Source organism: Chlorocebus sabaeus, chromosome 8 (assembly GCF_047675955.1).
Source record: "Chlorocebus sabaeus isolate Y175 chromosome 8, mChlSab1.0.hap1, whole genome shotgun sequence".
NCBI classification, from domain to species: Eukaryota; Metazoa; Chordata; class Mammalia; order Primates; family Cercopithecidae; genus Chlorocebus; species Chlorocebus sabaeus.
Genome location: NC_132911.1, coordinates 133,875,560 through 133,889,439, shown reverse-complemented (window position 1 = coordinate 133,889,439; position 13,880 = coordinate 133,875,560). Strand labels below are relative to the sequence as shown.

Here is a 13,880-nt window from a genome sequence, read left to right as displayed (position 1 = left end):
CTGCCTTCCCGGATAATAATTGGGAAGGAAGCTTTCAAATGAACCCCTAACACGTGCATCACTCTTTGTTCCTTACCCATAATCTTGCTTCTTTGGAAGGCAGCTATGATTACTAATATTTCACAGGTAAGGAAACTGAGACTCAGTGAGAACTTGATTTACCCACGGTCACATAGTTAGCATGTGGTCTCAGACTTGAATCAAGAGCCGTTTAATTTTTAAGTCGGCTGCTCCATCCATCAACACAGTAGCTGCCTTTCACACTTTATATAAGACACATGCAGCAGAGGCCTCAGAAGCCAGGCTTGGGCCATTCTTTTGATTACTGGAAGTCCTCTAATTCATCAGGCTCTTGCCATCCTAAAAGGACTTTGACCTAAGCATAAAGGACACCCATGAGCATAAGATCTTGGTTACTTAGTAGAATCAGTTGATCTTTTCTCAACTGCACAGGGTTGAGAAAAGACCAGAGGCTGTGTGCCATCATCAAGCAGCCCAACTGTTTTTACTGCCAACCCAGAATGGAAGAAAAAGGTACCAGCACAGTGTTAAACTGTGTTGCCTGACTGTGGGGTGTTAGAAACAGGAGCAGCTTCCACAGGTGGAATGCATATTTTTGAGCAAGAAAGTTCATGTCCTTTGTGTTAGAGCCCTCTCAGAAGGAAGAAAACAATTCTTAGGCACTGTACATCCTTTAATTCAAAATATACCAATGTCTTATCCCCATTTTCAGATTTAAAAAAAACTCAAGCTCATGACGATTAAACAGTTTCCCGTGGTCACACAGCTGGGATGCTGTAGAACTAAGATTTAATCCAAAGTTCATTTACTGTCTTTATTAATTAGCTCATGTAACTGGGAAATTCAAGGAGCGGATTCAGGTACAGCTGGATCCAGGCTTGACAGCATCACATGGACGCTAGCTCTGTTTCCCTGACTCTTACCTCTCCTTTCCTCTGAGCTGACTTCCATTTTAGTCTTTCCTCAGAGGTGGCCAAGGCGACCATTGGACCACTTAGGTCATATACTCAACCCTATGGCTGGGAGGTGAGCTGAGTCCCACCAGAAACACTTGAACTGAAGTAAGGAAGGCGATTCTCAAGAGAAGGAAAAAGTACCACACCCCTTCAGACTTTGGGCATGTTATCTACGAGGTCTCCTGCTCCCATACTGAAACCTATGCAGGAAAGACAGCTCATCTTCACCCCTTTGTAGCTCACTGCCTGACCTGGGGGAGTTGCTTCAGTGACAGCCTTTCTGAGCCTTAGTTTCCTCACCTATAAAATAGAGAGTTATGGCTGGGTGCAGTGGCTCATGCCTGTAATCCCAACACTTTGGGAGGCCAGTGCAGGAGGATTGCTTGAGCTCAGGAGTTCAAGACCAGCCTGGGCAACAGAGCAAGACCCCATCCTTTTAAAAATTTTACAAAATAAAATAAAAAGGGAGTTATATCAGACGACAAAAATCCTTTCCATGAAGCTCTGAAAACTTTTAATTGGTCTTTCAGAATGTTTAACTTCTTCATTTTTTTAATTTCTTCATATGCTTGTATATCAGAGTTTGAAGTATTTATAAATAGTTGATTTCTCATGCTGTTGGTCAAGGTGAAAAAGAAATCTGTGATTTATGTGCCCGTTTACTTTGTAACTATATCTATTACCTGTATATATTAGTAAATATATACTATTTTCTTTATTCTGTCGCTATTGGAGTAATTTGGTCTAAAACCTCGTTTACTTGAATGGTGAAAAGAAGCATATATCAGTTAAAATAACTTATCAAAGAGAAATGTTTGTCAGAAAAATGTAAACCTTTCTTAGCACTTGGAAAATAAAAATTATTTTGTTCTGTTTTAGGACTGTACGAAAAGAATATATCACTGCAAAGTATGTAGATCATAGATTTTCAAGGAAGACCTGTTCAACTTCATCAGCTAAACTAAATGAATTGCTTGAGGCCATCAAATCCAGGGATTTACTTGCACTAATTCAAGTCTATGCAGAAGGGGTAGAGCTAATGGAACCACTGCTGGAACCTGGGCAGGTAAGGCCTCACTAAAATCATAGGATAAAAAGTAGTGCGGAAAATCAGTTTAAAAGGTGACTTATTTTAACATTATACCATATAATGAGACTCTTATACATTGGGTGGCCATGTCTAAATCAAGAGAATATGAGAGTGAAAAGGTGTACTCCTTATAATTACTTGGGGGGCAACTGATATATATGTAGCCTCCCTTGGCAGAGCATATTATCGACTTACTTGTATTTTTCCTTCCCTTTTTAGGAGCTTGGGGAGACAGCCCTTCACCTTGCCGTCCGAACTGCAGACCAGACATCTCTCCATTTGGTTGACTTCCTTGTACAAAACTGGTATCATTTTTGTTTTCTCTGTTGAATTACTTGAATTCGCCTTATAAATTAACACAAACCAGTCCTATCAGTGGCCTAGATCAGGAATTGGCAAGCTTTTTCTGTATTGCGCTAGATATAAAAATTATTTTTGGCTTTGCAGGCATGAAGTCTCTCTGTCAGAGCTATTCACTTCTGCGATGGTAGTGTGAAAGCAGCCATAGACAATGTGTAAACAAGCAAGTGTGGTTGTATTCCAATAAAACTTTATTACTTTATTTATAAAGACAGACAGTGAACCAGATATGGCCTACAGGCTGTAGTTTGCCATCCCTTGGCCTTTATAAATGTAAAATTATGTCTGTATGCAAAAATCTGCTGCACAGATTGGACACATTTCCTAACCGTTAGGAGAAGTTAAAAGAGAGAAGACTTAACAGCACAGGTCAACCAGATTTGTAAGTTTTCATTGTTCATAAATTTGTAAGACAGCAGCAATGTGTGTGGCTGGATCAATAGCTCATTCAAGTTTGGGATGTACTGATGGGAGTATAAGAGTGAACATAGGAAGTTTGGACTTGCTGGATTGTTTATTCTTTATCTGTTCTGTAAGCAACAGATTATGAGAAGGAACTAGAGCTCATCCAAAGAAGATGATCAAAATAGTGAGGGGATTTGAACCCACATAGGAAGTGTGGTACATAGACACAAGCCAAATTGTATAAAAGTCCAGGTTTCTTCCTCAGAGACAATATAGCATAGTGGCTCATACCATTGGCTCCAGAGACAGATTACCTGTGTTCAGATATCTCTGCTTTACCATCCCTGTCTTAAAAATCTTGAAAGCAAGCACTTCAGCCTCTCTGCGCTTCAGGTTTTTCTATCTGTAAAATAGGTTATTATTAGTACTTACCCCATCGGATGGTTGTAAAGATTCAATGAACTAATACATGTAAACGTTAAGAAACAGTGTCTGTCCCATAGTACCTGGCACTCTGAATAAATGCTGGCTGTTACCACTGTATTGCTTATAAATCTAGGTTAGAAACATCATAATTTTCTCTATTATAATAATTAGGTCTCAAATTTGACTCAGGTGTCAGCACAAAAATAAGTGGCTAATCTATAGTTTTAAGTTATAGAGTAAGTCATTTTTTTCTAATCGTCATCTAATTTTTCAGTGGGAACCTGGATAAGCAGACGGCCCTGGGAAATACAGTTCTACACTACTGTAGTATGTACAGTAAACCTGAGTGTTTGAAGCTTTTGCTCAGGAGCAAGCCTACTGTGGATATAGGTGAGAGTGTGTCCCAGTGTCTTCATGACTGTATTAAAAGCATGTGTTGCATGTTACATTGTAATTTGATTATTGTTCCTTGCCTTCTTGTTTCCTAGATAATTATGCAAATTAATTTTTTCCCTGTTTCAGTTAACCAGGCTGGAGAAACTGCCCTAGACATAGCAAAGAGACTAAAAGCTACCCAGTGTGAAGATCTGGTAAGCAAAAATGGATGTGGGAGATTTATTAGACTTTGGCTGCCTTAAAAGTGTCATTCTGAGAAGCTAGAATTGAATATTTAAAATGCATATTTTTTTTTAACATTGGCTAAAGAAAATCAGATAAGCAATGTGCTACATTAGAAAAAGTGGTAAATTGATAAATTTGTCATCCACATGTTTTTGGAATGCAGTTAAAGGAGATGAAAGGCATTACAGAAGTATTATTACCAGATCGGCTTGTGGATTGAGGTCATGCTTTTTATTTCCCAGACCATAAGACTTTCTCTGCAGCTTAACAGTAAAGAATTATTTGAGAAGCTGCTCCAAAAATTGGGCAAGTAAAGCTCAGAGTGCAGTGGTCTTCAAAATGTTAACACACTGTTCTCTCAGCCCCTCCCCTTCCTGTGCACACTCACCTTTTTTGACCCCACTAGTTCTTGCTTAGCAAGTCAGGGCCTTCACATTATTGTGATTCTCTTGAGTTTCTGCTAAGTGCCAGGTTCCAGGCTCACCAGTTGGGCCTTTTTATTCTTAAAGAATCCTTTGAGACAATTATCCCTGCTCCCATTTTATGAATGAGAAAATGGAGCCACAGATTGGACTGGGACCTTAAAAGCCTATCTCTTAAACTTCAAAGACTCATTTTGCCGTTCAGCCAGGAATTTGCAAGTTTGAAGCCCATTTAATAAGAAGAAAGCTTTTAATTTTGGAGACAAGTCATCAAAATAAAGAAGGCTCTGCCTCCAATTGTTTGCATTTCTTCTTGAGCCTGTCACATAGTAGTGCAGCTTGTCTAATCAGAGTGTTGCCTGTAGTACACCCAGATGATTCATTGAAAACTAGGAATAAGGTGGGATTTGCTCAGTGTTTGTGTAATATTGGGATGTTTCAGCATTTAAATTAAAATGGTGCACATTTGCTGTTCCTTCCAGCTTTCCCAGGCTAAATCTGGAAAGTTCAATCCACATGTCCATGTAGAATATGAGTGGAATCTTCGACAGGAGGAGATGGATGAAAGCGATGATGATCTGGATGACAAAGTGAGTGTAAATTATGTCCCCAAATTCCTTAACACTTACCCCAACTTTTCTACTCTGTGTAGACAAGATCCATTTTTGGTGAGATTGATTGATTGTGGTTTTATGATCCGATGTACCAGGGCCATTTTTGTTGTTCATTCCTTATTGGGCACCATTTAACAGCTATGTTAAGGTTGTCCAGAAATAGAGCCAACAGGATAGGGAGAGAGAAAGAGAATTTTTTTTTTTTAAGGAATTGTCTCACATGATTGAAGGGGCTGTCAAATTCAAAATGCATAGGGCAGTCCAGCAGGCTGGAAATCCCAGCAGGAGTTAATGTTGCAGTCTTCAGGCTAAAGACAGTCTGGAGGCAGCATTCCTTCCTTTTTGGGGGACCTCAGTCTTTTCTCTTAAGGCCTTTCTTTGGCTGATTAGGTGAGGCACTCCCATATCATGAAGGGTAGTTCCCTTGACTTGAAATCTAGTCATTTAAATGATAATTGCATCTAAAAAATTACTGTAACATCCAGACTAGTGTTTTACCAAACACCAGGACACTGTAGCCTGTTGACACATAAAATTGACCATGAGGCTGGGCATGGTGGTTTATGCCTGTAATCCCAGTGCTTTGGGAGGCCAAGGCAGAACTATTGCTTGAGGCCAGGAATTCGAGACCAACCTAAGCAAAATGGTGAGACCCTGTCTCTATAAAGTAAATGGATCAATCAATAAAATGTGATGGTGCTACTGGAGAAGCTGAGGCAGGAGGATTGCTTGAGCCCAGGAGTTTGAGGCTGCAATGAGCTATGATCATTGCACTCTGGCCTGAATGACAGAGCAAGACCCTTTATCTTAAAAAAAAAAAAAAAAGTAAACAAAAAATTAACCTTCCAGGCCGGGCGCGGTGGCTCACGCCTGTAATCCCAGCACTTTGGGAGGCCGAGGCGGGCGGATCACAAGGTCAGGAGATCGAGACCATGGTGAAACCCCGTCTCTACTAAAAAAAATAGAAAAAAATTAGCCGGGCGCAGTGGCGGGCGCCTGTAGTCCCAGCTACTCGGGAGGCTGAGGCAGGAGAATGGCGTGAACCCGGGAGGCGGAGCTTGCAGTGAGCTGAGTTCCCGCCACTGCACTCCAGCCTGGGCGACAGAGCGAGACTCCGTCTCAAAAAAAAAAAAAAAAAAATTAACCTTCCAAACAAGTAGTTAGTAAGTAAATAACAGTTGTTATTTATTGAACATAATCACGCACCATACTGCGTACTCAATGGGGATCCCTATAAGATTAAAATGGAACTGAAAAATAGCCATCACTTAGTGATGCCATAGATGTTGTAATACCATAGTGCAACGCATTCCTCAGATGGTTGTGGGGATGTTAGTATAAACCAACCTACTGCACTGAGTTGTATAAAAATGTACAATAATATCCTAGGCCTTCACTCACACCCAGAGCAGCTTCCAGTCCTTCAAGCTCCATTCATGGAAAGTGTCCTACATAGATGTACCATTTTTTAATCTTATATACCATATTTTTATTTTACCTCTTCTATGTTTAGATACACAAGTAATTACAGTTGTGTTACAGTCATTTACAGTGTTTAGTACAGTAACATGCTGTACAGGTTTGTAGCCTGGGAGCAATAGGCTATACCATATAGCCTAGGTGTGTAGTAGGCTCTCCCATCTAGGTTTGTGTAAGTATACTCTATGATGTTTGCATAAGAATGAAATCACCTAACACATTTCTCAGAATGTATGCCTGTCATTAAGGAATTATGTTCATTAAATATGGATTAGATAGATTTAAGTGCTTATGTTATCTCAGATCGTCTTTATTGAAAGTCCATAACCGGGTGTGGTGGCTCACACCTGTAATCCCAGCACTTTGGGAGGGTGAGATGGGTGGATTGCTTGAGCCCAGAAGCGTGAGACCAGCCTGGGCAACATAGCGAAACCCTCTCTCTACAAAAAATACAAAAATTAGCTGGCCATGGTGGTGTGCACCTGTGGTCCCAGCTGCTCGGGAGGCAGAGGTGGGAGAATCACCGGAGCCTGGGAACTCAAGGCTGTGGTGAGCCAGGATTGTGCCACTGCACTCCAGCCTGGGTGTGGGTGTTTGAGTAAGACCCTATCTCAGAGAGAAAAAAAAAAAAAGTACATAAGGGACATTGTTATCCCCATTTTACAGAAGAGAAAACTTACAAAGAGAATTTAGCAATTTGTCTAAAGTCTCTCAGCTAGTAAACACAGTTTGGAGGATTAAACCCAGTTCTCACTGAGTTTTCCTTATAGGCAGTTAACTACCTCTGAAAGTTCATTCATGCATTAATTGATTGCCTATGTATTGGACTTTTCCTCTATCCCAGGCAGGATGTAAGGAATAGCCAAAGAGGTCCTCAAAGCCTTAAAAACTTTAAGAGGAAATAAATTATAATACAATGTGATAATCATTATAAGAGTTTGGAAAAATTCCTGAGAGGTATTCAGAGGACCAAGCAGCCGCCTCAGTCTGCCTTCTCAAGGACATTGGAGACCGGTTTCTAAGGATAGGTAGAAGCTTGCCTGGGAAAGAAGTGGGGTGGAATGCATCATTCCAGAACACCATGTGCCAAGGGAAGGAGTCGTGGTAGAGCCTGGATGTCTGAGGAATGGAGAGAAGCACTTTGTGTGAGACACATTCACCTGGCTGGGTGGGGAGAGGCAGGCAGCTGCCTTGTAGAGTCAGGCAAACCATCTGACTGATCAGGATGACTTTGTGGGCCAGGTTTGGCCTTTGGGTTTTTGTGCAAGCAGTCAGAAGCCCACAGAGGTTTATTGTCTAAAGAGCAAGGTTTCCCACTAGCTCTCGCTGCAGTGTGGAAAATGGACTGGAGGAAGGAAACTGGAAAAGGGGCCATTCCGGAGGCTAGAGCTACAGTGGGAGCTGGTGAGCACCTGCACTAGGAGTGGCTTCCAGGGGTGTTTCCAAGGTGAATACAGGAACCAGGGACTCCAGGTGACACTGAGGTTTCTAACTTGAGCAGTTGAATGGATCCTAATGCTATCACCACAAGCGCAAATACTAGAGACACCTCATGGACCATTGGTTTGGAACACAAGTCATTGGGGTTGGATTTACAGATCTGTAAGTCATTATTGTATAGGGGGCAGTGGGTGTGAATCTGTTTACTTTGCAGGGGATATAAAATGAGAAAAGAGAAAAGAGGCAAAGAATGAGAACTTCAACATTAAAGTGTTGAGCAGAGAAGAAAACTTAATGTAGCAAATTAGAAATAGGTGGAAATACTATTCAAATGTTGCTAAAAAAAAAAAAAAAGTCCTGCATTCTGAAAGTGTTTGCTAATTAAAGGTTAAATCTACCTGTGACCTTACTGTGCTTCTGACACTGCTGCTGATCCTCACCAGTGTTGCACTAGTGTGATTATTCATAGTGGTGAAAGATATAAAAGTGTGATATCTAGATCCTCCCCTTGTACTGTGTCACCACCATGAGGCTCGTTGTGGCCGACCTTATAAAGCTCAGAGAACCACAAGAACCCAGATTCCCACCTGCGCCTGCCCTGCAGAGGCCCTCTGTACACCTGAAGGGTGGTCCTTGATTATTATTTCACCTTCTTATTTCATCTGCCAGCCAAGCCCCATCAAGAAAGAGCGCTCCCCCAGACCTCAGAGCTTCTGCCACTCCTCCAGCATCTCCCCCCAGGACAAGCCGGCACTGCCAGGATTCAGCACTCCAAGGGACAAACAGCGGCTCTCCTACGGAGCCTTCACCAACCAGATCTTCGTCTCCACAAGCACAGACTCGCCCACATCACCAACCACGGAGGCTCCCCCTCTGCCTCCTAGAAACGCCGGGAAAGGTATGGGCTTTGAGAAGGGCTTGTGACTCCATTCTCAGAGCTGGTAGTCTAGCCAGCTTTGAGGTAAGAATTGCAAGTTACATTTGAGTGGCGTGGATCGTGTTGTCAGGAGCAGCTTGAAATAGGGACCATGCCATTTGCCAGGCACCAAGAGCAGGACAGGCAGTGCTGTGGGCACTCATTGTGCATTATTTGTGTTAACCTCACAACAACCCTGTGAAGTATGTGCTTTTGTGCCCATTTTACGGAAGAGGAAACTAAGGCTCAGTGAGGTACACTGACTTGCCCAAGGTCACACCACTGGTAAGAGGTAAAGTTGAAATTCAGTCAGAGGTCCATGTGGCTCCAGAACCTGTACTTTTTATATTGTGGAGTGGAATTTCAGTACTCTGGAAAGTTACTTTTCTCTGCGTTAGAATGCCTCTCTTTTGAAGATGCTAGTAATACTAGTGGTAGTTAATAGTTATGGAGCACTTGCCTGTGAGAGGCTGTACGCCTAGTACTTCTCATGTGGTGGTCTCAAAATGAGATAGGTACTATTATGTAATTACTGGCATCATGTAGATTAGGGGATTTGTTCAGAGATACCGAGTAATTGACCTATAGTTCTCAGGTACTGGGGATTCTAACCCAGGTTCTGTGTGACCAAAGCCCATTCTCTTGTACTCTCTAATGAGGATCATTTTTCCAGAGACAGTACTTGGAGAGGAATTTCTTTTCCCTTGAGACAGGTCTTGCTCAGTCGCCTCCATCTCCGGGGCTCAAGTGATCCTGATCGTCCCACCTCAGCCTCCCAAATAGCTGGAACCACAGGTGCGTGGCACCATGCCCAGCTTTTTTTTTTTTTTTTTTTTTTTTTTTTTTTTTTTTTTTGTGGTAGAGACGAGGTCTTGCTATGTTGCCCAGGCTGGTCTTGAATTCCTGTACTCAACTGATCCTCCCACCTTGACACCTCAAGGTGCTGGGATTACAGGCATGAGCCACTGCGCCCAGACGAGGAATCCTACTCAGAGGAGGGTTGTTGTGCTATGTGTTGTCAAATGTCTCACAGGGCTGGCACCTCAGGCTAACATTAAAGTGTTACCCTAGCCAGTAGGGATAATTGAGAGGTACCCAGAGCTACAGTTTCAAGTTTGGTCTTCGCCAGTGAATCCAAATGTAGGGTTCTCCCTGTGTTCTCAGCTCATGCTCCCACAGGTTTCAAGGCCTCTCGCTACACAATGCCATGCCTATTTGAATCACACTAGGGCTATTTTCTGGGAAATGTGAGCTTTATTCAAAACAGTGTTTTTTCAGAGCTTATTCTCCATTGAAATAGTGTTATAAATGGGAGCTGTGTTCTTAGAGAGACCCGAAATGGCCTCATAGATCATAATGTAATGGAGAAAAGTTAAAATAACGCTTTGCCATGAACAACTATACTCCAAGATAACCAGTGGCCACACAGTAATAGTGCATGTAAGCCAAAGGTCTAACCCACTAGTGTTTGCTTACCATTCCATGCATTGTACTAAAATGTATGTTTTTAAATCACTCACATATCAAGCTGCAGGTCTGTAGTATAAGAATGCTGTGTTTCTGCTTCGCTGTGGGTAATGGCATTCCCCATCAGGGTAGCAGTCTGACGTAGAGCAGAGATTCTCTTTCTACACCCTACAGAGGACTGTGAGAAGCCTCCAGACCAAATACAGTAATGAAAAAAGTGACTGAAAGATTTCATATCCCCTGAGTGTGGTTACCAACATAGCAATGGGGACCTGTCTAGACAGGCACAGCCTATGCCTGTTCAGAGAGCCTCTAGGTCATTGAGAGTCCTGAAAATTGTTTATAGAAGAAAATGACACCAGAGTCCTAGGGGCCAAGAGACCCCCTCACTTCCCTCCACTCCCTTCTGTCATTTTATCTCAAGGGGGACACAGAAACCCATAATATATACTGTCTGACTTCATGCCAAGCATATCTCTCATGCCTTGAATAAATTCTAACCAGCTCTTTACCAAAGACCCAGAAGACAAAGACTAAATTTATTTAGTGTTCCAGCTGCTAAAACAAGTGTTTCAGACTTGGCCACAGCAACCGTGGTCATCTAAGGATAGAGTACTTTCCCCACTTCCCCCACAAAAAGCCCATAATTGAAAATAGAAATCCTCCCTACAAAAGCCAAGAGTGTTCTTCATGGCTGTTCAGGACATCAAATTCAGAGATTTGGCCTGTCTGCTGTTATGACGTAGGGAGTACAGCCTTCTCATGACTTTTATGAGGGATCTGAAATGTGCAATATCCCATAGCTAGCTCAGCTCACATGCGCTTACATTTGGAAAACTGATAATGTTTAGAATGGAGCTCTTAGAAGACATTGTTAAAGATCAGCTGATGCTCTCTGTGCAGAGATAATTCTTCTCTGTTTTTTGGCCCCTATGTTTTTTTTCATTTCCTTCTGTTGAACTGATAGAACCATTTGCATGAAAACAAGGATGTCTTGGATTTCTCATTTGAGTTCCTTGTTCTCCCTGACAAATAAAGCAGAGGTCTCTATTTGCAGCAGAAGTCATTTCCTCAACTGTGAATTTAGGGGTCTGAAGGACCCCTAAATTAAGTCTTCCGGTGAGACAGAAACAGACACTTGAGATAAAGTCCCCACAAGGGGGAAGAGGAGAAAGAATTATTCTGAATCTAGCTGAGGAATATTTTCAAGAAACTCCAGCTGCCTCATCAAAATTCAAAGAAGCTTGACCTAAATTACCATCAAGCAAAGCCCCCTTGTGCTTATACGTGAGCAGTGCCCCATAGTCTCAGAGGAGCTCAGTAGCTCAGAATCCCAAAATCACTGTCCTCAAGCCCCATATGGAAACATTTCGCTGCCTAACCCCTCTTCAGATGTGGGATCCAGAGATACTAAATCAAAGCTATAAAATTAATTTAAGTGTGAGGCAGTTTCTCGTTTGTGATCGGTAGCTTCCCCCTGCCCCCACCCCACTTCTACCATACGTTTATTAACTCTGGCTCTTGGTCTGGGTGCGGTGGCTCACGCCTATAATCCCAACACTTAGGGAGGCCGAGGTGGGCGGATCACCTGAGGTCGGGAGTTCGAGACCACCCTGACCAACATGGAGAAACCCCGTCTCTACTAAAAATACAAAATTAGCCAGATGTGGTGCCTGCCCGTAATCCCAGCTACTCGGGAGGCTGAGGCAGGAGAATCGCTTGAACCTGGGAGGCAAGAGCGGAACTCCATCTCAAAAAAAAAACAAAAACAAAAACAAAAACCGGTTCGTGAGGCTTGCCAAGATTAGTTTCTTTTTAACGTTTAATTAAAATAATATCACAGAACCTAGGTTTATTTATTTTTTAGAAGTGGAGGATTGCCCTGTTCCCGAGGCTGGAGTACGGTGGTATAATCATAGCTTACTGCACCCTTGAACTTCTGATCTTGAGCAATCCTGCTGTCTTTTTGACACAACGTCTCACTCTGTTGCCCAGGCTAGAGTGCAGTGGCGCAATCTTGGCTCACTGCAACCTCCACCTCCCTGTTTTCAAACGATTCTCTTGCCTCAGCCTCCCAAGTAGCTGGGATTACAGGCGCCCGCCACCATGCCCAGTTAATTTTTGTTATTTTTAGTAGAGACAGGGTTTCACCACATTGGCCAGGCTGGTCACGAACTCCTGACCTCAGGTGATCCACCTGCTTCGGCCTCCGAAAGTGCCGGGATTACAGGGGTGAGCCACCATGCCCAGCCAAGACTGTTAAATTAACAAATGCTCTGGATAATGAGACTGGGCACTTGGTAGGCATCTTAACTCAGAGAAAGGATGTGTTAAGTAAAAGAATGATAATTCCAATCTCAAGAAGCTTCTTTAACATGCTTAAAAGAACTAACCTTTTAAGCTTTTAGAAAGGCGAATGACTGATATACTAATTACAGTTCATTCCCGTCTATTCCTGAAGCCAGGCCTCTAGAATCAGGCGTTATATACCCTTCTCAATAGCATGTGAATACCTGTAAGTATTAATTCTGCATTTCATACATATTTGCTATAATGTAGACTTCCTACCTTAGACAGGCTCTGGCTTGGAACTAATAAACTAGCAGATAACCTGCGCAAAAATAGCATGGTGCCTGGCATACTGAGAGCCTCAATAGATGCTTGTTGATTAAGGGGTGGTGCCACAGAGAAAATTGAACCAGTTGCTACCTTGCCAACAGCTAGGTGAAGAAAGAAACTAACTACTCTCATTAATGAAAGTATGTGCAGTAGTTTGAGAGTAACAAACTAAGGCAGAGCAGTCTGTGTCAAGCCAAACCATGGCTGCCTGGACAGCTGTGAACTCCTGAAAAGCCTTTCAAGCATCACCTTCTCTTCCAAGAAGCCTTCTTTTCTCTGCCATACAAAAGAGACTGTGGTCGGGTGTGGTGTCTCATAACTGTAATCCCAGCACTGTGGGAGACCAAGGCAGGCAGATCACCTGAGGTCAGGAGTTCGAGACCAGCCTGGCCAATATGGTGAAACCCCGTCTCTACTAAAAATACACAGAATTAGCCAGGCGCTGTGACCTGTGCCTGTAATCCGAGCTACTCAGGATTCTGAGGCAGAAGAATTGCTTGAACCCAGGAGGCAGAGGTTGCCGTGAACCAAGATCACACCACGACACTTCAGCCTGGGCTACAGAATGAGACTCCATCTCAAAAATACATACATACATACATACTTCTTAAAAAGAGAGGAGGGTGCCCAAGATGGCCGAATAGGAACAGCCCCAGCCTCCAGCTCCCAGCGTGAGCGACACAGAAGACGGGTTATTTCTGCATTTTCAACCGAGGTGTCAGGTTCATCTCACTGGGGCGTGTCAGACAGTCGGTGCTGGTCAGCGGGTGCAGCCCAACCAGCGGAGAGCTGAAGCAGGGCGAGGCATCACCTCACCTGGGAAGCGCAAGGGGGAAGGGAATTCCTTTTCCTAGCCAAGGGAAACTGAGACACGCAACACCTGGAAAATCGGATAGCTCCCACTCTAATACTGTGCTTTACCAAGGGTCTTAGAAAACGGCACACCAGAAGATTATATCCCACACCTGGCCCAGAGGGTCCCACACCCATGGAGCCTCCCTCATTGCTAGCACAGCAGTCTGAGATCTAACTGCAAGGCAGTGC

General features: G+C 43.1%; 1 protein-coding gene across 4 annotated transcripts in view; it reads left to right on the top strand.

Moving 5' to 3' along the window:
- Positions 1-13,880, top strand: part of ASAP1 (ArfGAP with SH3 domain, ankyrin repeat and PH domain 1) — a 395,104-nt gene that overhangs the window by 322,567 nt on the left and 58,657 nt on the right. For all 4 annotated transcript variants that reach the window (XM_008001545.3, XM_008001541.3, XM_073018360.1 and 1 more), the window contains 6 exons: positions 1,857-2,043; positions 2,287-2,372; positions 3,533-3,648; positions 3,781-3,848; positions 4,784-4,891; positions 8,504-8,732. In XM_008001545.3, the coding sequence (XP_007999736.1) occupies positions 1,857-2,043; positions 2,287-2,372; positions 3,533-3,648; positions 3,781-3,848; positions 4,784-4,891; positions 8,504-8,732 (794 nt within the window). The remainder of the gene's footprint in view (positions 1-1,856; positions 2,044-2,286; positions 2,373-3,532; positions 3,649-3,780; positions 3,849-4,783; positions 4,892-8,503; positions 8,733-13,880) is intronic.